Genomic DNA, 26,214 nt, shown 5'->3' with positions numbered 1-26,214 from the left:
CTAACGTTAAATACCTACACGCAAAGTACTAGACTAGGTGCTAGGGATACAAAGACAAAGGTCCTGCTCTTGAGCTTACATTCAAACTGGGGAGAAGAAGACACAAAGGAAAGTAGGATAGGCAAAGCAAGGAAATGTCCAGATAAAGTGAGCTGGCTTTCCCCTTGAAGGGAATGATTACAAAAGTTAGAGATTAGGAAGAGGGGTCAAAAAGAGAAATCCTTTTCAGGCAAGAGGGAAGGGATAAATAAAGGCACTGATATGAGAAGAGGCTGGAGAAGACCATGGGTAGATTCTGTGTGGATCAAACTACAGTAAGCTGGAACTGCTGGGTCTGAATACCAGGATTGTCTATTCACGGGACAATGAGAGCTAGGATTAAGTCTATCAGATTGAGAGCTGAAAGTTAAGGTAGTTGTAATAGGGGTGAAAAGGAGAGGACAGATGTCCAAGATGTTTCGGGGCAGAATATCTCCATTTCCTGCATCAATTCTGAAAATTAAGACGTCAAAGAATTTGGTTAACAGGGCCCTTATTATTTTTAGGATAATTTGACATAATATCATTCATATTTAAAAAAAAATCTCTGAATGTCACTAAACAATGAATTAAGCAAACTTTTATTGAAGCATTAAGTTTTGTGGTACAGATTTTAAAAATACATTTTAACTGATTAAAGTCCAACACCATGAAGAGAGAAATTATGACACCAAAACTTCCCCTCTTCTAATCATACTAGATTAATTTAGATTAATATCCATTCAACAGCTTTCACTTTTCTATCAGAGTCTTATGTTTTCATACTCATATAAATTTGTGCATTTTTCAACTAGTTAGGAAGGGATCTTCAGTATATCTTTAAAAAAAAAAAATCAGACCTCAAGCCAACAAATGTCATCATCAAATCTCTTGGGACACTGTTCAAGAACAAAATATCCACTTGAATTATTGGTCCTCAAAAATATCAAGCACCAAAAAGTATCAGGTGCCACATTACTTACAGATTACAGAATCAAACTGACTGAGTTGGTAGAATGCTTCTTCAATGAAGCCTTTAGTCAATAACATGCTTAAAATAAAAGTCAAAACAGTGTTCCAACCACTTGATTACTAACCAAGCAGATTTTTTTAAAGTTTAGAAACACTAAAAAAAAAGTGTTTCATTTATAAATACGGAAGGAACAAAACACCACTGCATCAATCCAGAAAGAGTCAAAACAAAATTGCGAGGACAAGAGGGAAATATCAAATTTAAGTTAATTTTGCTGGTCTCACAGCTTCTAAAATCCCAGTTATTTGCTGAAAATGCCAACTCTTGAAAGCCTGCATCTACTAGTAATCCATTAAATGACCATTTTTGAACATGCCTTGTTTTTTATGAATAGCATTTTACTTCACTGTCTGTCCAGATAACCTAGACAGTTCTCACTCTGTGCAGTCATTCACTTAATGCCATCAAATCATGGTTAAAGGAATCACCACATTAATTAAGAGGAACAACAGATGAAGTCACAACACTATCAAATACAGCATAATAGTCTCATGCACCACAATATCACAGGACTTTCAGTCACAAGATAAAAAGGCATATCGATTCTGCTTGGAACAACAAAATTAGGTTAACAGTATATTGTTTACTCACAATTAGGTTGAAATGGCTGCTAAGAAAAAAGTTATGGTGAATGATCCAAGCTGACCAGCATATCTAGTCTGGTAAATTCCATATCCTTTACACTAAATCTCCCTATTAAATTTGTTGATTTAAACAAAAATACTAAGTATTGAAGGTCTGTGGCTATACATTTGGTGCTCTACTAACTGTGGAGTATGGAAATGGCATAGTTAGAGTTTTCCTAACTCTGCCAACTCACTCTAATCTTAATCAACACACCCTGGAGAAAGTCTTGGTGCCCCACCCCCCTACCCTTGCCAATCACACATGAAAGAGACCACCAAACCCACCTTGACCTGAATTAAGATTTGAACCAAGGTTTTTTCCCCCTAAAGGTGAAAGGCTAATGTTAAACTCAGTGTAACAATATATTGCTCATTTTATAAAGGGGAGGGGGAAAATCACTGAGCTTAAAGAACTAAAAGTTACAGGAAGCAAAAGTAATGTTCCAATACTCAAAATTCATATAATAAAACAAAATCATCAGCTGTAATAATCATTAATTTTCTTAAGAAGGTAAAATTTCTAACTCCTCAAGTGCAAAGAAACGTATTTAAGTAGGAATTAGTTTCATTAGAATTAATAGAGAAAAATGTGGTCTAGAAATTGGAAGAAACTGCCCATAAAAAATATCTGGCAGCAATTTAACAGAACAGTCCCAGATGATTTAGGCTGAGGCCAACACCTAATGAGGACGAAAGCCTTGTCTGTGGGGAATTTTTGGTGATACCTGGAGAAAAATTACACCGTGCATAATCCTAATTGAATTGTTTTTACAAGTGTTGTAAAGTCTCATACAGTAAAAGTTTTTCTCTACATGCACTTCAAGTTCACAGCAAGAGTGGCATAGAATGCCTAAACACAGAAGAGAGCAGTCATGCAAGATATCTAACTCCTTGATATAATAATGCATACAATTCAAAATGATTATACTATGATTACATCTAGGGCTTTCCGCAACTACAAGGCGATGGGTATGGAAAGCATGGCCCCCTGTATCATTAACTAGAAAGCTGCCACCACCTTCTATTTGTGTTCTCTTTTTGCGTTTTTTCTTCATTTTTCTTAATCAACTCTGCTGTTGCTGCTGATTCTTAGCAAAACTGGTAAAAACGAAATTGTAATCATTGAACTGAGCAATCTGGCGATCAAGACGTTTAAACCCTTCAATCTTTTGGGCCGAAGAAAACACTGTGCGACATTTAGAACTCTGGGGGGGGAAAAATTAAGAAACCATTTAGAATATACAAAAGTAAAGGTAGTTTTCAAGCAATACAAGCATTTTTTTTTTTAAACTCAGTCTTATGTTTTCATAAGGACTGTACTGGGTATTTAGGTTAGCTTCTTAAAAGATACATTTAAACACGGTCATGAGACATCTTGGAACCTCACCAGGCTTGAATTATGTTTAAAAAAAAAAAAAAAATAGGATGGTCATGAGACTCCACTATTAGTACTTATTCACTCTTATAGATCTCACGGTAAATTTCAGCTCCTTAACAAGTACAGGATTGTTTATCTGAAGAAATATCACATCTGTTGCTTCCACTTGCTACCTATCCAAAATATTATTTCTGAACCCATATATTTTTACTAGAAAACAGTAATTTCAGATAAATGGTATTCTTGAAATAACTGCTCTCTACCCCAAGGTTAATATGGTAACAACAATAAAACAGGTTACCTGATTTACAAAGAGGGTGGTCACAAATTTTCCAGGTTTGAAAACTTCCACTACTTTCCTGATCAGGTCATCGTAAGAGGTCTGACCTATGTTAGTTTCAAAGCTAACATAAGAAAATTCTGGTTCTGGAGTGATGTGAATAGTCCAATAAGTTCCCTTACAGAAAAAAAATTATTTTTCTTTAATAACAGGTAACAGTTCAAAATTAAGTGGCAAATGCTGACTACTTTGCCAAAGCAGAATTACTTACATCCGATTTCATTCCATTCATTGAATAACCACAAGGATTGAACATTGTAGCATCAATGACAGAACCTGGTATCAGGTCACGAATTCCACTCACCTAAAATTTTAAATCAGAAATTTAGACTTAATGAAAAGTGAAAAACAAACAAACAAAAAAAAAACAAAAACAAAAACAAAAAAAAACAAACCAAAACCAAAAACCAAGCAACATAAAAAGGAAACTTAGAAACAAACATTAAGACAAAAAAAAAAAAAAAAAAAAAGCTTACACGAGTGACATCATTTGCAGTAACACCATCTTTCATGTAGAACTGGTCCATAACTGCTGGGTCAAGCTCACTCATCAGAATTTCCAGTGTCTGATCTGGCTGATTAATAACCCGACTCTCTGGAAAATCCAGAGTGTACAAGTACCTATAAAGACCAAAATTTTAACTTGCTAATGATGTAACTGACATAATTCTTAAAAAAAAAAAAAAAAAAAAAGCAAAAAATTACAAAATTATATTTAGACATACCAGCAATCAGAATTCATACGCCCCATACAATATGCTGCTCCATCTGTTGAGGAAGGAACAAAATTTTGAAATCCAATCCATGTTAGTAAGTCTTATTATCATCTTTCTATAATTAATCTTGAAATAATTAGGCTCATATCTTTTATCTATCACAGGTTTACAGTTATCAGAAACAAAACAGCCACAACAGAAAACATGTAAACATATGCAAAGATACCCTCTGATCTCTATCATTCCTCTAATTTGATCTCTGTTATTCATGGCTACAGAAAAAGGACGTGAATAAAACGAACACTATGAATAGGTTAGATATGGCTGAATTCCAACTGCTATAAAAAGAGGTCTGATTCATCTACATGGCATTGGTGGTGCCGCTCTAGACTAAATAAAAAATAAAAATAAAAATACCCAAACTAGACAAGAAAGTATTTATTAAATGTCGACTAGGTGCCAGACACCATATCCCCCACACCCACAATCAAAACCATCCTTGAACTCAAGGAATATATGTATATTCACATGGAAAAGGAACATACATTAAAGGTATCTAACAAAATATACAAAGTATTCAAAAATCTCAGTGCAGATTTAAGCTACTAAAGCTTAAAAGTATGCTACATTTTAAATATATAAAAAATATCTAAAAACAGACATATAAAATATATAAATTTATATAAAAATTTAAAGATATATATATAAAATATATATATTTTATATAAACAGAACATAGAGAAAGCACATATAAAGCAAGCTGAGGGAGGAAGAATGGGGAGGGGAGAGATGATGGGCAACTATAAATAGGACCAAGAAAGGCCTCATGCTTGAGCTGAACTCTGAAGGAAACCCAAGAATCCAAGAGGTGGAAGTGAGGTGGGAGAGTATTAGAATTATGGGGAACAGCCAGTACAAAGGCAGAGAGAAGAATTACTTCATCTGTCAGGTGTGAATAGCATAAGAGGGGAAAATAGCTGGCCTGGAAAGCATATAAAGGAAAATAATGTGGAAGAAGGCACAGACAAGGGTTATTATGGGATTCAGGTTGGAGAAATCTTTAAATGCTCAACAAACGTTTCTATTTGATCCAGGAGGTAATTTCTATGTATGTGTTTAAGTTTTATGTATGAGACCAAAATAGGAGCTGGGAAGGTGGGATGGAGTTTAGCCATGTACCTTAAAACATGAACTAGAACCTTTTTTTATGTAACACAATATAAAACTATAACAAATATCTCTCTTGGAAGATTCTATAATTCAAATGTCTAACCTAATTTTTATTTATTGTAGCAAGAGTACATTATCTGTGAATGGAATAGAGGCCTTAGCAATCAAGCACTTTTGGCCTTAAGGTATTTATTCCCCCTTGCCTTCTTTTCTTAAGAAAAAAGGTACTTCTCAATGACTTATACAACCACACTGCAATTCAAAGTAACTTTCACTCACATTACTAAATTGATAATTTCATGACTTAAGAAGACATTTATGGTACAGTGGAAAGAGCCACAAATCAGGAGTTAGAAGCTGTGGATTCTAGTAAATCACTTTGCTTCCTTGGGCAAGTCACTAAACTTTTGGGGGCTTCAGTTACCTCATCTCAAAATAAAAGTGACAGGAATAGTTAAATCTCTAAGGTTCCCTTTTCTTAAGTCTATGATGATGTTTAAAAATCTAATTTCCCCATCCTTGTAATTCATACTAATTTAGAATGGCATAAAATAAGGTTTGAAAAAATAAAATGAAATACATATTTTCTTAATGTTTCATTTGATACTGTAGAAATAATTAGGTCAGGGCACCTAGGTGGGGCAGTGGATGGAGCACTGACCCTGAAGTCAGGAGAACCTGATTTCAAATCTGACCTCAGACCAAACACTTGACACTTACTAGCTGTGTGACCCTGGGCAAGTCATTTAACCCCAACTGCCTAAAAACCAACAAACAAAAAAACCAAAACAAAACAAAAAAAAGACTAGGTTATTGAGCTTATACAATGACCAAGAATACCCCAGACAGATTCAGATGTTTGCTGAAAAAAGGACATTTCAATTCAACTAATTCACAATGGCAATCCTAAAAGTATGGTGTAGTGGACAGAATGGTGGACCAGGAAGTAAGAACTGTCCAGGTTCAAATCCTATCTCTAACACTAAACAGATGTTTGACCATGGTCAAATCACAACCTTTGTGCTTCAGTTTCCTCATCTATGAAATAAGGCTGTTAATTCTTAAGAGTATTTGATAATATATGTAAAACAATTCTCAAACTTCAGTGCTAAATGATTGTCAAGTTACTTTGAATAGGTATCTTGCTAAATAAAACAGTAGTAAAATTATCCCACATAGAGAAATCTATGGAATGAAAAAGTTAGGTGTAGCTAATAAAAACCTTAGAATTATTTCAATGAGGATCTTTTTCTGTTAGTGTGTGCTGACCATTATAAAATTTTCAGAATTTTCTATAGTTCAACACCCATTAAGAAAAACTAAGTAAAATATATGCTTTGTCTTACTTGGGAAAATTTCATTAAGGAATTCTACTTCTTCCTGGAAATTCCTGTGTGGGTACTCCTGGTGGGAAGGCTTCATGAAATTCTTACGAGAATAAAAGAAGCTCTGAAAAGCATAAACACAAAATTTAATTAAAACCCCACATTAATGTTACGAAAATCTCAAACCATAATTATACCATTTCACCAGAAATAACTGTCATAGCGCTTTAGAATGAAACTCCTATAAATTCCATTTCTTTCCTTCCCATAAACTCACAATCTAATTTATGTAATTATACTTAATTTTTTGATACTTAAAAATTTGATACTTTTGATTCTTAAGCTCCTTGAGATCAGAAGGTTTATACTGATTGCCGCCTTCTGGGCTTAAAGAATGTTGGTGATATCTATAATTATTTCTGGATATTTTATTTAAAACAACAGTTTGTGATTAAAGCAAGCAATCTTTTCTTTGGGATAGAAATTTAAGCTCAGAAGGAGGGGGAGGAAGAAAATAAACTGGTATCAATGTTAATGCAAATGGGTAGTTTGAGGGTGGAGGAGGTGTCTTGTTCCAAAGTAATTGTTGGATTGTTGAATCACACTTGACAAGGAACAACCACATTCTCAGAACTGGACACTAATGTAAGCAGGGTTACAAAAGCCAATTTCACACACAGGAAATTAAGAAGAAAAAATCCCAACCCAACTTTCATGTCCAACCAACAACCTTAAAACTGTGTGCTGTTGATTCCCAAAGGATAAGATAATTGAATGACTTGGTCAAACATCACACTTTAAAGAAATCATAGCACTCCCTTTTCTACTAACAGGCGGTCAAAGAGCATTATCTTTGTATTAAAGAACCTAATAAGATATTAGCTGATCTAACAAGGTTTATAATTATTTTAATGATATGAAATGAAATATAAAAGCCAAGAATTACCATTAGTGTTTATGACCTAACTTAGTAGAAATATAATTAGTGGAATGATTAATATCAACAGTGGAAAGAATTCCTCCTTCCACTAATGATATTAATAAAAACAGAAGATCATCATCCAATCCTTTAACCAAAATTTTAACTATATGAAAAGCCACTCTTTAAAAACTTTCCTGGAACCTACCAAGAACTTATTTTAATACTATGTTGTATGGCTTACCCCTACCCACAAGAAATGCTCTTTCTACTACAAGAACACAAAGTAATTTCATGAAGGCATCCAAGAAACGATGTTTTCCTTTACTCTCAAATTCCCTATAATTTACAGTATCTATGTTATTCATCTGTAAATATTCTACATAGCATTATTATTGACATTCAAATTTTAAAAGCAGAATAAATATTTCTATTCTAGCATGAAAATGTTTTGTTTTGGTTTTTTGTATACTTACTTGAATTGAGTCAAACCCACTGTACTCCCTAGCAAGCTCCAACAGGGGGACCAGTGCTTGCAGTAAGAGGGTGGTACCACATGTCTTCAAAATGAAACGTCTCTTGGAGACAAACATGCTACTCTCACTGCAGGTGGTGAGAAAAAAACCCAAGACAATAGTTCAGAAGTTTAAATCATCATACAGAACATTAACTGTCACATTAGGCAAGTGCTTGTTGAGAGAAGAAACATTTTACGCTCAAAACTTCTACAGTCTAGATTTTGTCTACAAAGTGAAAAGTATCATACAAGTGGCTTTTTAAAGACTAATTTCCCAGAGAGTACTATTCACATGTAAGATCCCCTTGATGTAACGTGATGTAATGCACAAAACAGATTTGTTCATTAAAGTCTACAAATAATTCAGTACCTAATACGGTATCTGATTAGCATAATTTCTTCAAATTAAAAAACAAGCAAATAAAACTAGCCATGATCATCAGTCTCCATATATTGATTATCCTTAAATGTGCTTGTGAACTCAAAAAACACCACTTTTTGTACTTTCACAGTGGCAGAATTTTGGGGTTACTCAGGAGAGCTTAACTTCTCTATTTCACTAATCAACAGGGAAAAAGAGTTGGGCTTATTTTGAATTGTACCTTAAAGAAACTGCCACTATGGAAAAGAGTGATTTGCCAGATTTCATTTACTTTTTACTGAGGAAGTGGTCACTTAGTCAATGAACTATTATTTAGCTTTTAAATACAGGTGTCCCAAAAGTTGTACTGCAGTTTTAAGCTAATCAATCTTTGAAAGCTTTATTTGACTCCTCTAAGGTCAGGATCAACCAACAAGAAAAGCTTTCTAGTACAGGCTGAAAATTAATAATATAAATGTTACCAATCAACAACACTTACTCCTTACTGTGTTGTTCATCACTGCTTTATACCAACATTTTGGTAATTTTAGTAATAAAATATTAGTATAAAGAACTCATCCAAGTCCACCAGTTTTTTCATTTTAGTGGAGATAAAAGAAACTTGAAGTTCAAAAAACTTAAGTGACTTATCCAAGGTACCTACTTTACTTGGCAGAACCAAGACCAAAAAAAGTCTAAACCTTGGGATTCCCAAATGAAGCACTACGGCCTCCTTCCCCTGTATGCTAAGTAGCAGGATTTCTTTTTTTTCTATGGCTGTTTTAGATACTACCATTTAGGAAGAGGAAGACTTCCCCTAGGTCTATAATTCCAAAACACATTCTGCAAATGGTCACTGGTATCACACAGGGTGGTCCCTAAAAGCCTTTTAAAGCTTAAAATTACACTAAGATTTTTGGGACACCCAGTATTATAGATAGGCATAAATAACAACCAAGATAGTACTTAGAAATTTTTTTTAATGGAAAGTAATCTTTTAGTTATGCCTTAGCAATTCCTGTTTATATTGCACCCTATGATTTAAGTGTTTCAGAACTAAAATGAGAAATAACTATATACTTTTAAATAAAAATATAGTTTTACCTGAGTACATAAGCTTCCTGCTTGTCAGTTTTTGTCACACTTATGATTAAACAATGCACATTCTCCAAAAGTTTGTCCCACTCAAACCTATAAAGAAAAATTTACACAATTAGTTTGTATAACCTTAGTCCCTTGACTCCCTGCTAATACGTATTATAGAAATCCATCTTACAATTAGGGAGGGGACTGTACCATCAATTTTTCTTTCTAGTACCCAAAATCTAAATCTGGGCAACTGCAGTTCAAACAATACCAACTAATGTACTGATAATTGTTTGACATTTATGTAGTTGTGAGTGGACTTACTGTGACCATAACAATGCAAGTTTCCTTATTTTGCTCTTGCTAGAACTTTTTTTAAAATTCTAGTCCTATATACCACCCTTTGAAAGTAATATGAGGCTGCTTTATCTATGAAAATATGTTAAAGCATACTTTTCTCCATGACACAGTATGCAAAAGGGAGCCATCTAGTTTAAAAGTCCCACTAGTAGTTATGTACTCTTAAGGAGATCAAAGATGGAAAGTTCCCAAATAGGCCACAAAGTTCATAAAACTTCCCTGTTTTGACAAAGAATTGGAAATAAAAGTAAATACCATTTGAGTAACTACCATCTAAATGGTAGTATACAAATATGAAGAAATGAAATTACCATGTTGTAAGATATCATGAATATCAAGAATTCAGAAAAAGCGTGCGAAGATACGAATAAGGTAAGCAGAACTAAGAAAATATTATACACAATACTGTGTAATTACTAATAATGATAAGCATGTCCCCAAAAGATGATAAAATTACCGCTTTCTCCTTTCTTTGCTGCTGTGGAGAACCAAATATGAATATGACATATTCCTTATATCAATATGAAGTGATGGACTCATGGTACTGAATGAGGTTGTTTGTTTTTGTTTTTTTTAAACTCAGCCAATGTAAGAATTTGTTCTTCCCAACTGCTCAAACTTGGGGGAGAAGAGAAGCTGAGAGGTATGATAGCTTTACTAATAAAAACACTTAGTTTTTTTGGTGTTGATTTAATTTCACCAAATTAAACTGTGACTAGTTCCAAAGGTAGATATAAAATCAAATGCAAAAAAAAAAAAAAAAAAAAAAAAACCCAACAAAAACCAAAGACAAAAACAAAAAACCTCTGCCATACAAGTGTTCTATTGTAAACAATGGGGAAATAACCTTCAACCTAGCAGTGCTAGGACCAGCCTGAAAATCATGGTAAAAGCATAATTTAATGAATATAAGTCTCACTACAAAAATTAAGATGCTTTGTTTTAACTGAGGTTGATATTTTATATTGACCAATTTAAAATTGGTGGTTATGTTTTATGAAAAAGCAAAACGAGTCAAATTTTAACTGTTTTGCTCCAGAAATCTCTTTATTGATACCATGACATACTCCCTAAAAGAAAAAAAAAAAACAACCCTCTGAAACCATTTTACAGTTCATTTCTATCCTCTTAGCATAAGGCAATTAAGTATCTAAACATTCCTCTACCAGAGAGTTGAGATATTATACTCAAAAGCATTACATTTTATGTGATGCAAAAGACTTTAGATAAAGATCATCTAAGGGCAGGGGAGTTCTTAACTTGGAGTCTATGAGGTTTTAAAAAAAATATTGATAACTACATTTCAATATTACTTTTTCCCTTGGCAGTTCTGGGTTTCTGACACAAACACAAAAAAGGTTAAGAATCCACAATATGAAGAGCAACATGCACCTGTACCAGAATCCCCTCTACGATATCTAAGTAGTCATCTAAGCTTAGCTTGGAGACCTCCAGAGATGGGAAACCCATGGAGGTCCTATTTCACTAACCCTGATACCTCTACTGTGATTAGGAAGAGCCAAAAATCTATCTCTGCAGTTTCAAACCTAATATTCTTAGTTCTTTGTCCTGAGAACTGAACAAGTTTATTCCCCAAGCACAACACTGTTTACTTCCTATACTGCTCCCTAGCTTTAGAGGCCAAGAGGTCACTATATTCCTAGCTTCCCCCCCCCCCCCTATTGCTTTGTATAAGTGGAAGAGAGGATAATAAACCTGCTTGCCAGCTGCCAAGTCAGACAGACCAGACCTGCCTCTCCTTCCAATTGTTAGTATGTCTTCCCTTCCCTGAGGCACTCACTACCTTTTTCACACCTCAGCACTACATTTGTCAACAACCCCTAGCCAGAACAGCAAATACCAACCAGGTGCCTGGACTCCAATGCTGCCCTACCCAGAAAATTTTAGGTTTGGGCTTTGTTTTCCCTCTCCTATGCCTTATCAACCCAAAAGGTAAAAGATTAAGTGAAGAAAAAACATCCTCTACTTCAATTAATTCATCAAGAAGTTCAGGTAAGAGAAATGAAATCCAAATATATAGGGTACTTTATCCTGGAACATAAGTTCTCAGAGAGGGTACTTTTTTATCATACTAGAATATGATGCTAGCATGTCTGCCTCTGTAAGGATGACTTAAGGAAATGAAGACTTTCCAGTCCAGTTTTAGAGAGAACTTTCCAGTTGTTTTTCAGTTGTGTCCCACTCATTGTGATTCCATTCCATTTGGAGATTTCTTGGTAAAGATACTGGTTCCCCACCCTTGTACTGGAGTGATCTGCTATTTCTTTCTCCAGCTCATTTTAAAGATGAGGAAACTGAGGTAAACAAGGTTTAACAGGGTCATACAACTAGTAAGTGTCCGAGGAAGATGAGAAGGCCCAATACTGTACTCACTGCACCACCTAGCTCTTCAGAGAATACTTAGAATTTATCTTTATGCCAGCAATAAAGATAAATTCTTACTCAAATGTTACTGAATGGTTTGTACTTGCAATAACATTGTTTACTATTTTTCACTCTATGTGTACAATATTTCAAGCTACATTTAGGTTTTATGGCTCATAGTACGAACATGACCACTTTTTATAACATTATTTCTCTAGGGAAAGGTCTTCTACAGAACTGTATTATAAATTTGAAATGCACAGCATTTTCTTTTAAACCTGGGTGAACCGGACGTTTCTAAGGAAAGGCAATATGGAGTAGTATAAAAAGCTAAGGATTTTGAATCAGGCTCTCCAAAACACAGAAGCTATGAAATTCTAAATCTTTCCCGTGTGTGTGAAATGGAGATAATCTACTTCACAGGATTATTGTGAAGGAAGAACTTTGTAAACCTTAAACTATTACATAATGTGAATTTTTATAGTTATTAGAAAGCTTACACTCCATACTTCTACAAATGAGCATAATTATATTTTTTCTGGCCTTTTAAGAAACTGAACTGATACGGTGTCTGCATACCATGCACTGTAACTCTATATTCCTATTTACTAGAAGATATTCCTTACATTATGATATAAGGATATTAAAACCCAGGAAGGGTTCTATCTGACTTGCTCAAGGCGAGACAGGGTAGTAAATGGCAAAACTGGGATTTGAACTCAGATCCTTTCATTGCACACTGCTGTTCCCTATTGCTTATGTGCTACTATAAAGGGCAATAGGCACTTAAATGGAATGGAATAAAAAAGTCAAAAACAGAACCGAAGCAGTAACAATTAAAACAACCTATTTTTTTTCTGGACCCCCAGCAGACCTATTAATAATGTGTACTTCTCTCTCTCTTCATACACAGTTTTACTTTAAGGACAAATCAGTAACTTTATGCTGAGGCAAAAATGATATAGAAGACATTTCTTGACCTTAGAAGATGATATTTAGGAGAGGAGGGGGAGGGAAGGAAGGATGGTAAGTGGTGGGAGGATGCCCAAATGGACAAGGTAATTGGAAAGAGAGTGTTTTAGAGCTTCAGAGGAAGTGATATTTAAGCTTAGCAGTGAAAGAAGAAAAGAATTCAGAGTAAGATTGAGGAAGTGCATTCCAGCGTACGAGGCAGAAGCAATCTAGTTTTGGGCAACTACTAGGAAATGCCTTTTGTCTTAAACAGATTGTGTAAAAGAGAGTAATGTAAACAAAATAAAGATAGGAAGATCGGCTGGGTGCTGTTACGACAGAGGGGAGGGTAGATCTAATACAAGACTACAGATATATTTTATTTTAGAAGCAATACTTTGCATTGGGGCCTAAAAAAAGGCCATTTCTGTCCTAGAATGAATAAAAAGTTCCATTTTAAAATATGATCTAGAAACAATTTGTCAAGTAAATGGTCAACTGTTCTGAGTTTCAACAAATTATTTAACTGCACAGGAATACTGTGATGGGAAAATACACTCCACTAGAAATTGTTCACCATGACAGTTCCACTGTGTCACATGTGTGGAAACTGGGTGCCAATGTAAAGAGTATATAGTATCCACACTAATACATTGTTGGTGGAGCTGTGAAATGGTACAACCATTTGGGAAATCGATTTGGAATTATGACAACTACGTACATGCTGGAGGTGATAGGAAACCACCAGGGTAGGGGTGGGTGGGTGGGAGTGACATGGTCAGACCCATGGTTTAAGATGATCCCTTGACAGCTGAGGGGAAGATGGACTTCTGAACCACTTGGTTAAACGAGAACTGTAGTCAGTTCTTGGTAACTACTGACTTGATAAAATAATATATCCACTGAGAGGACTAGACTTATAGTCAAGAAATATCTAGATTCCTAATTGTGTCTGATACTTACTAGCTTCATGATCATGGACAAGTCACTTGACCTCTACCAGACTGAGAAACATGCTTTGTAAACCTAAGAACACTATATAAACATGAGTTATAAAGCAATTATCTGCTAATGTTTTAAAACATTTGTATATCAATGTACCTTAGATTCAACTTATACACAAAATTATTAAGGATATTCTTCATATAACACATTAAGTATACAGAGATAAAAAACTTCAGAAGAAAGTTGCTCATGCCGACATGTTCACGCTGCACAAGATTATCATTGTCACATAAACTATCTTGGATACATTATGTTTGGAAAAAACTTAAGCTAAAATATTTAAAGCAACACCAATGAAGTGGGCTGAAGATCAACTGACCTCCGTGGTTCCTTCCAATCCTATGATATCAAAGTAGATGCCATTTTAAATGATCGTGTCACAGGGTTCGGCAACTATACCTGTCTCATATCTGAAGAGCAATTTTAATAATGTATGAAAAGCACTACTAAAATATACACTGGGCTCAGATTTCTTAAGAACCTAGCCAACAGCTCACAAATGTTCAGATTTCTGAAGAGTCTGGCCAATATGGCAGATCTTTAATAAACCCTGTCTCTGGCTGAAAGAAGGGTTGGGTCGAATTCTTTCGGGCAGGACCCTTGCTCTCAGTATTTTGGGGTTCCCGCACCCCCAAACCTCTAGACCTCATCAGCATGAGTAGCTTGCCAGGAATCCCCTGATCCCAAACAACTGGCTCAACTGTGTCTCACATTCCTGAGGGAACATGGGGAGGTCTGGTGAATAGAGGGAAAAGGGAGATACGAGACTTAACTAAAGAAAATCGACTCCTTTAATATACACTGTTCAGTAAATATCAGCCAACCAGAGTACTATGAAAGATGCTATGCTCTGGAAGGGAAATATTTTCCTGAAACAAGAAAAAAAAAGTTGCAGTGTTTCAGACTGTTGGCCAAAAAACTCATTTCTAACTGACTGATGCTATCCCTTAATCCAAGTCCCTTCTGTTCTGGGCAGTAGCCAGAGAAGCTACTTGACTTTATGTGAATTTAAGTACAGATTCATGCAGGTTAAAAAAGGTGTTGTGGGGAATACTGAGAAAGCTCAGCTCTTTAATTGGAAAAGCTTTTTTATTTCAAAACTTTTTTGCTAAAAGGTTTTTTGGCATAGGTTGTGGATTCCTTTAATGTAAATCATTTATGTTGTAAAGCTTGAGCAATGACGTAGTCAAGTATGGAATGAGTTCCAGGAAAGTTAATGCTGAGGTTCAATTACTATATTTGCAACTACTGGTCATCAGCCTTTACTGCAAATTTCTTTTAACCATAAAAATCTTGGTTTCAATGTGTTAAGTGCAGCATAAAAATTGCAGAATGATTGCCAGATTTAAATTTAATTTTCAATGCTTTAGTACAACTACTAAATTAACCTGTCTTTCAGTAACAAATAAAACACCATTTAGTGACAAAATTTTCACATGTAAACTTACTCTATTAAAGAAATGAACAATTTATATTCTTTTTTTGTGTGTGTTGAGAGGCAATTGGGGTTAAGTGACTTGCCCAGGGTCACACAGCTAGTAAGTGTCAAGTGTTTGGTCTGAGGCCAAATTTGAACTCAGGTCCTCCTGACTTCAGGGCTGGTAGTCTATCCACTGCACCATCTAGCTGGCCCTAACAATTTGTATTCTTTACCTTGTGTCTAACTGTACCTCATAAGTTCACTGTTTTTGTGACTACAAGAGACCCAAAAGGAAGGCTTATTTAAAAAACTATACTTTGACCAGATCAACCTAGTTTTTCCTCTCCTAGGTAATTTGCTTAGTGCCTTAAAATATGAAGTTACAAAGTTATTGACCTGTCTTCACATCACTTCAAGTAAAAGACAGTCACAAGTAATTAGATGTTTGTATTGGCACATACTTAATATGTGTAAGTCCTTACTGCCGCTTGCACATTCAGCATTCTCCCCCTGCCCAATCAGTCAAAAATGTCCTTTACTTAATGAGCAAAGTACTGAAATAAGTGCTTCATTCTCATTTGACAGAGGAAAGAAGCTCACAGCTTATTAAGGGCCCTAGGTCTCCTAAAGTCCAGCCTTCAAATAAAGTCAGCAGTTTCAATGATTTACTGCAATCTCCTCCTTCATTTTTTCTTTAACAGGGCCTGAAACTTAAATCTTAAACTCATATGCTAAAATAGATTACTTGAGATGGAACTTCTGAGATGATCCAGTGTGAACTGCTCACATTTTAACAGATAAAAGAAATTGACCCTGGCATATTCTTTTCATGGGAAAAATCAAACATGCACAACTTGTACACAAAGTGATACTATAGTGAACATACGAAATAGTTTATAACCTTTTATGAAAATAGCAACATAAACCTACATTTTATTCAGCTTATAGAATATATGGCTCTTAGAAGTATAATTTAAGGTCCTACTGATATTTTAGAGATTAATTTATAATTTTTAAAGGTATATAAATGATTTACCTCTTGATATTTTTATAGGCCACTAAGATTAATTTAGATGGCTGTCCTTTTCTATGAACTAAAGTAGGTTACAAAAGCAAAATGAATTCACTATATATACTAAATACAAATTCAGTTCGTGAATCAAAAAATCTCTGATTAGGTCAATATGCTCTTTGCTACAGCTTATTTTCAGAGGTACTTGATGATCAGCCTCCCAAGTTGAATTCATTCCCTCATTCAACAAATATTTATTCAGTTACTATGTATAGAACAAACATGTTAGTGCTATGGAGGTCATTTGTTCGGGTCATAATATATACATATACATACAAAATTAAACAACACAAAGGTATATTCTACATTGTATAATGGAGGGGTGAGGAGACAGTTGTACTAGTTGATCCCAGTTTCCTGGAGGCACTGCCCAAAGCCTTCTAAATGCTAATCATACTTAAACAAAGTCTAAACTTGCAGCAAATGAAACCTATTCATTTTATATTTGTGCATTCCTAGGGGGAATAAGAGACTCACAAACCAGTTATTTCAACACTTCAACTTAACATTTCAATCACTTCCCACAGTATAAATCCAGGATATGGGCTTCAGGTTAATAGCTTACAAAAAGGGGGGAGAAGGAGGGAGAGGGCAGCATGAATTACAGTCTCAATTACCCTATCAATAAAGATCTGAAAATTATCAAATACCTTTCTATTACAGACTACCCTTCCAAAAGTTGCCCCAGGCTGAATGTATTCAAAAACATGCTGTTTTTCTGGTCCACATTTATCTGGGCGGAAAAAAAAAAAAAGTAGGGAAATCAATTTACCTCTATAGTTGTAAAGTTGAAAATGAGAATGCTCAGTTATCAACAGAAAGTATTTGTTGACAATTACCAAAAAAAAAAAAAAAATCAACCCCCCCCCCAATTTGGCTTACCATGTTCACATGACAAGCTATTGAAAGAAAGAATTATTTACCTATCTTCTTCTTCTTTTAGGCCATTGGGGTTAAGTGACTTGCCCAGGGTCACACATCCCTATCTTCTTAAAACTATCTAAGACTGGTTCCTGAATACATTCTTCAACCTAACTACCTTAAATGTAGAAGAGATTGTAAAAAAAATTTTTTGGAACTTTGAAGAACAGATCCAGGTTAAGCAAAGTCACACACTGAGTAAAGTGGAATGGAGGTTACATAATTTAATTCTACTCCATCCTGTTTTAAAAGATGAGAAACCTCATCCCTCTTAACCTTTCTGGATTAAGATTCTACAACTAGTTGGCATCAAAATCTGTATTGTCACTTGGTTCTCTGAACTTTCAGTCAAATATAATTTTCTTTCCGGTATACGACAATGGATGGATCCACAGTTCCTTTATATTTTTACCCATACCCCAAGGAATGAGAGTGTGTATCTTCTCACTATTACACACAAGTACTCTACCTCCACAAACCACAACACTAAAATTCCTGACAAGAAAGAACTTATTTCTCCCTGAACCTTAACACTACTAGTAAGCCAATACTGTCTCCATTCTCATGGAAACTTCCAGGCCCTGTAGTCTTCACAGGCTCTTGGATTTCTTTGGCCCCATTTTATTCCCTTAAAAATTTTCACTCTCAATCAGTTCATCTTTAACACTGTCCTCAACAGTGAGTCCCTATGTTAGCCAATGTCAAGTGGACCCTTCACTGCTGCATTCCAATCCAGCAGAAGCAAAGGATATCTACTCCACAGCTCCTTCTGTAGATACATGTGTACCATAAATTGTAAACCTGAGAACAAATTTTTGGTAAAGACAACCCGTTCACAATGGATGGCCTTAAACTTCACTGAAAAAATCAAGGCTATCCCCAAAACTCCAAATCACCTCAGCATCACATCCCAGGACCTCCAGAAAGATCAATTCGCCTATTGTTATGCTCTCAATCCCAAATCTTAGCCAGGGTCCTTCTTAGCTACCTTCAAACATGTCCAAATCTTTCTGCTTAAAATGTCCATGCCATTTAAACTCGTGGCATTTACTGGTCCCTCCTAGGCCAATAATAAGATAAATCCTCAAACTTACCAAAATACTTATTTTGCAGCACTTTTTGTGTTGGCAAAGAATTGAAAAAACAAAGTAGATGTCCACTGATTGAAGAATGGCTAAACACGCTGTGGTATGTGAATGTTAGTGGTTATAATATTACTGAAATGATGAATATGATGAATACAGAGAAGCACAGATTTACATGAACTGATGCAGAATTTAAGGGCAGAAGTAAGCAAGGCCAAGAAAATATACAGATTACAACAATATAAACCTAAATAACCACAAAACAATCAAAATGAATGATGCAAAATTATAAAGAACAAGACAATAAGCATAGCTCAAAAGAAGAGATACAAGAACACGCCTCCCTTTTTTTGCAAGAGAGGGAGGTTCACAAAAGTGGAAAAATTGCTTCATTTTTCAATGTACTGATCAGTATTGCTGCCTGATTTTCTTTTCTTTAAATTTTGTATTGTTCTGTTTTATGCAATGGCTCTCTGGGAAGGTCGAGATACAGAAGGAAATTGAGACAATGTATAAACAAGACTATCAACAAAAACTTATTTTTAAAAATAATGCATCACAAAAATAAGCTGTATGAAATGAAGTTTCTAGTTTCATATGAACACTTTGTCTTGTTTTTTGTGTATGGAAATGTTTTTGTTTTTTTTTTAAATTCAAAATAATGCTGTTGAGTTGTGTCAGACTCTTCATTACCCCATTGGGATTTCTTGGCAAAGATACTGAAGCAGTTTGTCATTTCCTCCTCCAGGTCATTTTACAGATGAGGAAAATGAAAGCAAATAGAGTTAAATGACTTGTCCAGGATCACACAGCTGATAAGTGTCTGAGGCTGCATTTGAACTCAAGTCTTTCTGACTCCAGGCCTGGCACTCTATCCACTGCACCACCTAGCTGCCCTTCAGAATAATCCCAAGGTTCCCCACAATCCACCCCTGATAAATCACCTTCACTATATACTATCCCCCTTTTCCAAGCACCTGACCTATTATAATATAAGCTTACTGTTTTCCTCCTTTTCACAGGTTGTATAGTGCCACTGACTCCATTTTCTCACCTTTAGTTTACTTCTTAACTCCTTTGTATTTTCAACTAAAACTACTCTCACCAAAGTCAGTAAATATCTTCATGGCTAAATTCAGAGGCCTTTTCTCAGTTCTCATCCTTCCAATCTATCTGCAACAGCGGACACTGTTGTCATCTTCCTTCTGGATACGTGCTCCTTCCTTTGGAAGGGGACTTTTCATGGTTCTCCTTCTTACCTTACCTGTGGCTCCATTTCTTTTCAGTCCATTCCTCCTCCCACCCCATTGACCTTTTTTCTCAGGGTTCAGTCCTAGGGCTTCTGTCCATATTCCTTACTAAGTCAATCTTACCAGATCTGGTAGACTCAACTATTCTCATATCTCTATGCGAATATCTCCAAATATTCTAGTCTCACCCCTCCAAGTTCAAAATCTCCTACTTGGGACATAACCACCACCTGCAAGTTTCATATGTTTATCTCAAATTCAACAAGTTCAAACAGAATTCATTACCCTTCCTCCTAAACACATCCCTTTTCCTTCTAATTTCCTTACTTTTATGAAGGATGTCACCATTTTACCAGTCATCCAGAATGTCTCTTTGACATTTAAAGGCCCTTCATATTATGGCTCTACACTTTAAAAAAAAAAAAAAAAAAAACAGGCTCTTTACACACTACACAGGATATCCCATTTCCTATCTCTATGCCTTTGCAAAGGCAGCCCACAGTCACGGGCTAGACAGCTGATGGCACAAGTTGCATAAGGCATTACAACTGGAGACTCCTCTTTCTGAGTTCAAATGTGGCCTCAAGACATTTACTAGCTGTGTGACCCTAGACAAGTCACTTAACCCTGTCTGCCTCAGTTCCACATCTGTAAAATGAGCTGGAAAAGGAAATGGCAAACCAAATATTTTTGTCAAGAAAAGCCCAAATGGGGTCATTTCCCTCACCCTTACCCCTCCCCCCCTTGATGCCACTCTTGTTCAAAAATTACCCTGGGACCTTGGATTATCATGGGATTACCGATTTCAGGCTGGAGGGGAATTTAGAGGTCACCTGGTCTAAGCCTTTCATTTTACAGATGAATGAATTGAGCCTTAGAAACGTTAAATGATTTAGCTAAGGTCTGTAGAGAGCTCTGATTCCAGTCCATGTCCTCTGACTCCAAATCCAGTGTTCTTTCCCAATGGACCTCAAGGCAACTGCTGAATCAAATTACAACAAAACCCATACAACAATTCCTAAACTCAGGGCAATACTTACTTAAGGCTATATAATTTGACAAACGCTAACAGCATTATATAACTATTATAACTCAATAAAGTAGGTAATGCTAATATAAATAGGTAAATTATAAATATCATTCCATTTCACAAATGAGGAAACAGCGTCATAGAGGTTAAGTAACTTTTCCACGATCACAGTAACCTTCAACCCGACTCTGCTATTTATAGTGAAATATAAATTTTCAATTCAACATATGATGGACAGACATCTATGGTTATATATAATTTAACCAGCAGTACAACGATTCAACAAATATTTTTAGTGTTCCTATTCTAGGTGAAAGCCCCTTTAGTTCATATACTTTAATTCCATAGACATGGAGAGAAATATCACTCAAGCTCACCACATTTTATAAGTGACATTAGAGGGACATAAATTTTCTTGGGGCTTCCTTTTCGAATAACTCAGAAACCATATTTGTCCTCTTTACTCAAGTTTCACCTTTCTCAACCATTTGACCAGATTGCTTACTAGGTCTAAGTTAATAAAAACCCATATTCAAATTATGAATTAAGCCTAATAATCAAAATCTGTTCTGATTTTTCATTAAAAAGATGAATTTATTTATTCACTACAATATTAACCTACAAAGCATGTCTCAACTTGTTTGGTGCATAGTGCACTAGACAGAGATACTCTAAAACTTGTTAGATACTAAAGACTAACAAGGTAGATGGGAAATATGCCAGTAGAATGATACTATTTTGTAATCATCATTCTCTTTTTACACACCCTGGAAAATTCTACTAAGACAATTTACTTCTTTAACGATGTTCCTCAGCTTTCTCGGCTTATACTTCCATGGCCGGGGGGCAGAATTTCATTATGGCAACTACATATACATTCCACCCCCACCCCAATAAAATGAGTAAGATTAAGTAGCCAGGCTAGTTTATAACTAACAAAAATCTCTTGTCATACTATTTAAATTTATAATATAGGTTGAGTAGCAGTTTAATTAAGTTTAAAAGCCTGCTGAACCTTGAAGTTCAGGTCAGATAGATGAGAAAGTAAAAACTAGGTTAGTGGGCCTGTTGAGTGAACAAAGACAGGTACACACTTGGTTTTAACAAATGCTTGTTTACTGACTACCAGTTTTAGAAACTGATTGGGAGTGTCTCAGAATACATCAATGAGGCTCTTCACCAAAAAACATACCCAAGCTACTTAATAAAAAAAACCACATCGTTCCACAATTTCTATGCAATACGATATAAAAGGATCCCACAGTTGTCTTTTGAGTTTCACAAGTTGCTTAACAACTGTACTCAGTTGGATGAGCCATGTATTTTTCCCAAATTGGTAATCTTATTGCTTTAAGAGTCTAGAAAAATGGTTCTACAGCAAAAATCTGAGGGCTCTAGAAAGATTCAGGGGTTTAACCACTTGCCTACATAGCTAATAAGTGTTGAGGCACAGACTTGAATCCATTCTCCTAATGCATTTTCTTGAAAGGTACCCCAAGAGCCAACGGAAAGGCAACTTGATTGTCACAGTGATAGTAACACTGAACAAAAGTGTCTTAAATCTGGGTTACAATCCAGCTCCATCTACCACTACGAAACCTTAGGTATTAATCACTTCACCTTTGTGGGCAGTTTAGACTAGATGATTTCTAAGGTCTCCTTTTCATGTTCAAGTTCTGTGATCAAGGAGATAGATGTAACTAATAGCTTCTTGGGGGAAAAAAGTTTCATGGTCTAAAGTAAGGGGCCTTTCTTATTCTTGTATGATGGGGTCCTTTGGCAGTCTGGTAAGCCTATGAATTCCTTCTCAATGTTTTTAAATGCATAGAACAAAATAGTATCACAAAGGAAACCAGTTATTTTGAAATATAGTTTCCAAAAATGCTTAAAAAAAAGTTCATGGACCTAGATTAAGAATCTTTGCACTATAAACTCTACTCTTTCCCCAAGGTTTCCCTCAAAACAAAGAAGGTCCTACAAAATTGCTAATCTACCAGGTGACCCTTTCACAGTAGATTAAAATCTACATTAACACCACAAACCTTCACTAAAGGATAATTCAATATATAAACTATTCATTTCAACAATTCTTCAAATTCTATGATTCTAAATTTATCTATCACCTTGTGAAGGGGAAAAAAAACACCTTTACAAAGACTAAAACATAGCTCATCCATGAAATTCTTCTCCAAGGAACTATTTGAACTATGGGGGAAATGTTCAATCTGTTGGCCAAGGAAATCTGTTTAGTTATTCTGTAGCTAAAATTTCTTTAACTCATTTCCAATTAGTTACTCTTCTCGAATAACTGTGTTTCTTCAGACACTTCTAAAACACTCAGTGTTATTAATCACTATGGGCACATACATAGGAAGGTTTTGTCGTCTCTTTTTAAGTGGAAGAACAAGGCAAAGTAGCAACCCTGAGGTTAAAATCTTAAATATCACACAAAACTTAGGAAGAACCAATGTATTCGCAGGCACAAAGAAGCGCAGAAATCCTTCAGATTTTGCTGCTGGAGAAATAAGTGCCTAAAATGCCTCCGTAGCACCTCCTAGTTTCCCCTAAACCTTGGGTTGCTCTTTATCAGAGGATTATAGGGCTAAGCGGCAGCCAACATTCTTCAAAATCCCATTGGTTGACAGCCTTAGGGCCCAACATTCTGCCCACCCTAAAAGCTCTCATTGGTTCAACTTTTCAATGAAGAGGAGTCAGCTAAACGATAAGGCAGAGCTAAGAACCTCACGTGTAATCGTAGTTAAGGCCACTGGGGCGGGGTGAGGGGATGTAAGGGGTGCTTGCAGAGAAATGAGGGGAAGGAAAGAGACAGTTAAAGCACGTCGGACCTCTAGAGAGGGTCGCCCGACACTAGGTCAAGAGCAATTTCTTTCAGTTACCTTTCATTATTACCACCTAGCATGAAATACAGGCCAGGTTTCCAATAATTAAATTGTTTAAAGAAAAAAAAAGGGAAGAATTAGAGTCAGTTTCCGATTTTACCTCCAAAGAAGGCACCAGTCGCCATCAAGGAAATGAATTTCTGAAAAAGCCTCTGGCATTGGTTCTGTGCCCTCAGGTGCAGGGAGCCCGGGGCCCCAGGTCTCCTTGACCGCTTAAGGCATTAGGCAGTAGCATATAAATACGTTACACACAGAGCATTATGTCCCCAGGCAAAAATAATTGCAGGATGGCCATCTATCCTATTATGGCTGCATAGCGCTTCCCGGATCTCACAGGCTAAGTAACAGGTTATACTGCACAAGGTCAGAAGAGCCTGCAACCAATACTTCCTCTACTAACCTACACTCTGGGGCTTCGTCACGCTCGTAGGGGCTGCCACCCACCAAGAGCAGCTGCAGACCAGCCTCGATGGCAAAGGCGGATCTCCCAGGCCGGGAGGCCGTGTGGGCCACGCGCTAGGCCGGAGGTTTTTTGGTGCAGAGCATTTGAAGGCGACAGCGGCGCCCCCCTTCCCCGCCCCCCCACCCAAGGCCGCCCGGGGCACTGCGACACCGCCGCCTCCCACTCACTCCCCACCACAAGGAGCCAGCCAGTAGGGACCCGACTAGTACACAGGGGGGAGGCCTGTGCAGGCGGGTTTTTATGGCGGCTCCGCAGGAGGCCTGCTTAAACGAGACCCTTCTCCGAGGAGGAACCGGGAGGAATTCCCCTTCCTCCCGGCAGCGGCGGGAAGAGCGGGTCTGCCCTCTTCCCCAAACCACACCAGGGGCTGAGGGGAGCGGCGGTGGTGGTGGGAATAGCTGGATCGAGGTCACCTAACGCAGACACAAGAGCGGTCCGAGATAGAGCCCCTGGTTTAACAGGCTCGAGCTGACGGCGCGGATCACACCTGACGCCCATAGGAGGGAAGGAAACCAAGCCACAAACCCGCTTCCCCCCCCACTTCTCTCTCCCTCCCCCTCCCTCCCTCCAGGCGGGGGCGGCGCCCAGTAGCCCGGATGGGTGAGCTTTCCATTCCTCAATCACCTGAAGCCCGCGCTCCCCCACCCCACCCCCGGCCCGAGGAAGGACGTTACCTGAGCGTGGCCGGCACGAGGAGAGACCCCACCGCAAACGGCGCTCCAGCCCCCTCCCCCTTACCATCATCATCACCACCACCACGAAAAATTAGAGCGCCGACTACCGAACATAGGCTTTTACCACCTGACGGCAGGCGTCCCCGGCCCTCTCGACACCTCTGCCCCACGCCCTTCCTTCAACCCCCCAGCTCGGCCCGCTGACCGCTTATCCGTGCTTCCAACCCCTCGGCTCCCCACGCGCAGCCCCGACCTTGGGATGGTGCGGAGATCCCCAGATCCTTTGCTCTCGTCTGGCTGCTGCCGGGAGAACCAAACCTCCAGCAGCTTCTCGGTCCCTTCGAAGAAGTGTGCAGCTTCCATCACTGTGAGACAAGCGAACAACCAACAACCACAGAAAATCAACTAAATTAAATCTCTTCTCCCGCCGCCGCCGCCTCCGCCGCTGCGGGTTGTTCCTGCTGCTTCTTTAAAGTTCAGGAGGTTTTTTGTTTCTGGTTTTTTTTTTTTTTTTTTGCGTGCGTGTGGTTTTTTTTTGCTTCTGTTATAATTTTATATTAACTTTTTTTAAAAAAAAAAGATTAATAAAATTTTTCCCGGCTTTTTTTTTTCTCTCGTGCGAAAGTTGAACGTGAGTCTGTGTTGGAAATAGAGGCAGATGCTGTTCAGTCTCTTTTACTCCGCTGGTTCCCGTTACAGAGAAGAGCATAGAGCGAGCGCTAGCTAATGTCGCCGGCCATACTGTGTAAGCGAGGGCACTGCGTGAGCAAGTCCTTTATATAGCCCCTCACCCCGCAGGGTCAGGAAGTGACGCATACAGCCCCGCCCCTCCCGCTCATAGCACCAGCCGGCTGTCAATCATTTGCCGTCTTAGGTTGGGGCGGGCCTCCCGCGAGCGCCGGGAAGCAGTTTGCCTGGTAATCTTCTGCCATGGCTCCCTCAAGCGGGAGGTACCGAAGGAGAGACCGCATTTGCACTTAGCTGGGGAGACTAAATCGGGGTGGAAAAGGAAGAGTCTAGGCAGAGTTGGGGAGGAGGACTCGTCTATGACTGCCGAGCTTTTAAAAATTGAGCTAGGGTGGGCGGGTCCTTGTCCCCTAGATGGGCTGGACTGGGCGGTGTGCGGGGCGGTTGAGCTGCGCTGAGCTGCGCTGCGGGGGAGCGGCTTGTTCCCTTCTCTGTGGAGTGTATTTGGTCGCCCATGCTTCT

At 37.5% G+C, this 26,214-nt stretch overlaps 1 protein-coding gene across 1 annotated transcript; it reads right to left on the bottom strand.

Annotated features, from left to right (window-relative positions):
• Window positions 1-603: 603 nt before the first annotated feature.
• On the bottom strand, window positions 604-25,538 carry AMD1 (adenosylmethionine decarboxylase 1). Its single transcript, XM_027856079.1, has 9 exons — window positions 25,259-25,538; window positions 9,508-9,594; window positions 8,002-8,128; window positions 6,628-6,730; window positions 4,121-4,163; window positions 3,872-4,016; window positions 3,607-3,699; window positions 3,357-3,512; window positions 604-2,882 (listed from the first exon to the last, which is right to left on the bottom strand). The coding sequence occupies exons 1-9, from the start codon at window positions 25,366-25,368 to the stop codon at window positions 2,742-2,744; spliced, it is 1,005 nt and encodes a 334-aa protein (XP_027711880.1). The 5' UTR covers window positions 25,369-25,538; the 3' UTR covers window positions 604-2,741.
• Between the last annotated feature and the right edge of the window lie 676 nt (window positions 25,539-26,214).

The sequence above is a fragment of the Vombatus ursinus genome, unplaced genomic scaffold (assembly GCF_900497805.2).
Source record: "Vombatus ursinus unplaced genomic scaffold, bare-nosed wombat genome assembly UNPS02000582.1, whole genome shotgun sequence".
NCBI lineage: Eukaryota > Metazoa > Chordata > Mammalia > Diprotodontia > Vombatidae > Vombatus > Vombatus ursinus.
Note: the sequence above shows the minus strand (reverse complement) of the source record. Positions and strands in the feature narration are given on the sequence as shown.

Bases quoted from the DNA above. Each gene is read 5' to 3' on its own strand.
- AMD1 (XM_027856079.1), bottom strand. From the start codon at position 25,368: ATGGAAGCTGCACACTTCTTCGAAGGGACCGAGAAGCTGCTGGAGGTT. The intron at 4,164-6,627 runs GTAAGACAAAGC...CTTCCTCAACAG, and splicing joins CCTTAATGAAATTTTCCCAA to ATGGAGCAGCATATTGTATG. The intron at 2,883-3,356 runs GTAACCTGTTTT...TTCCCCCCCCAG, and splicing joins CCACCCTCTTTGTAAATCAG to AGTTCTAAATGTCGCACAGT.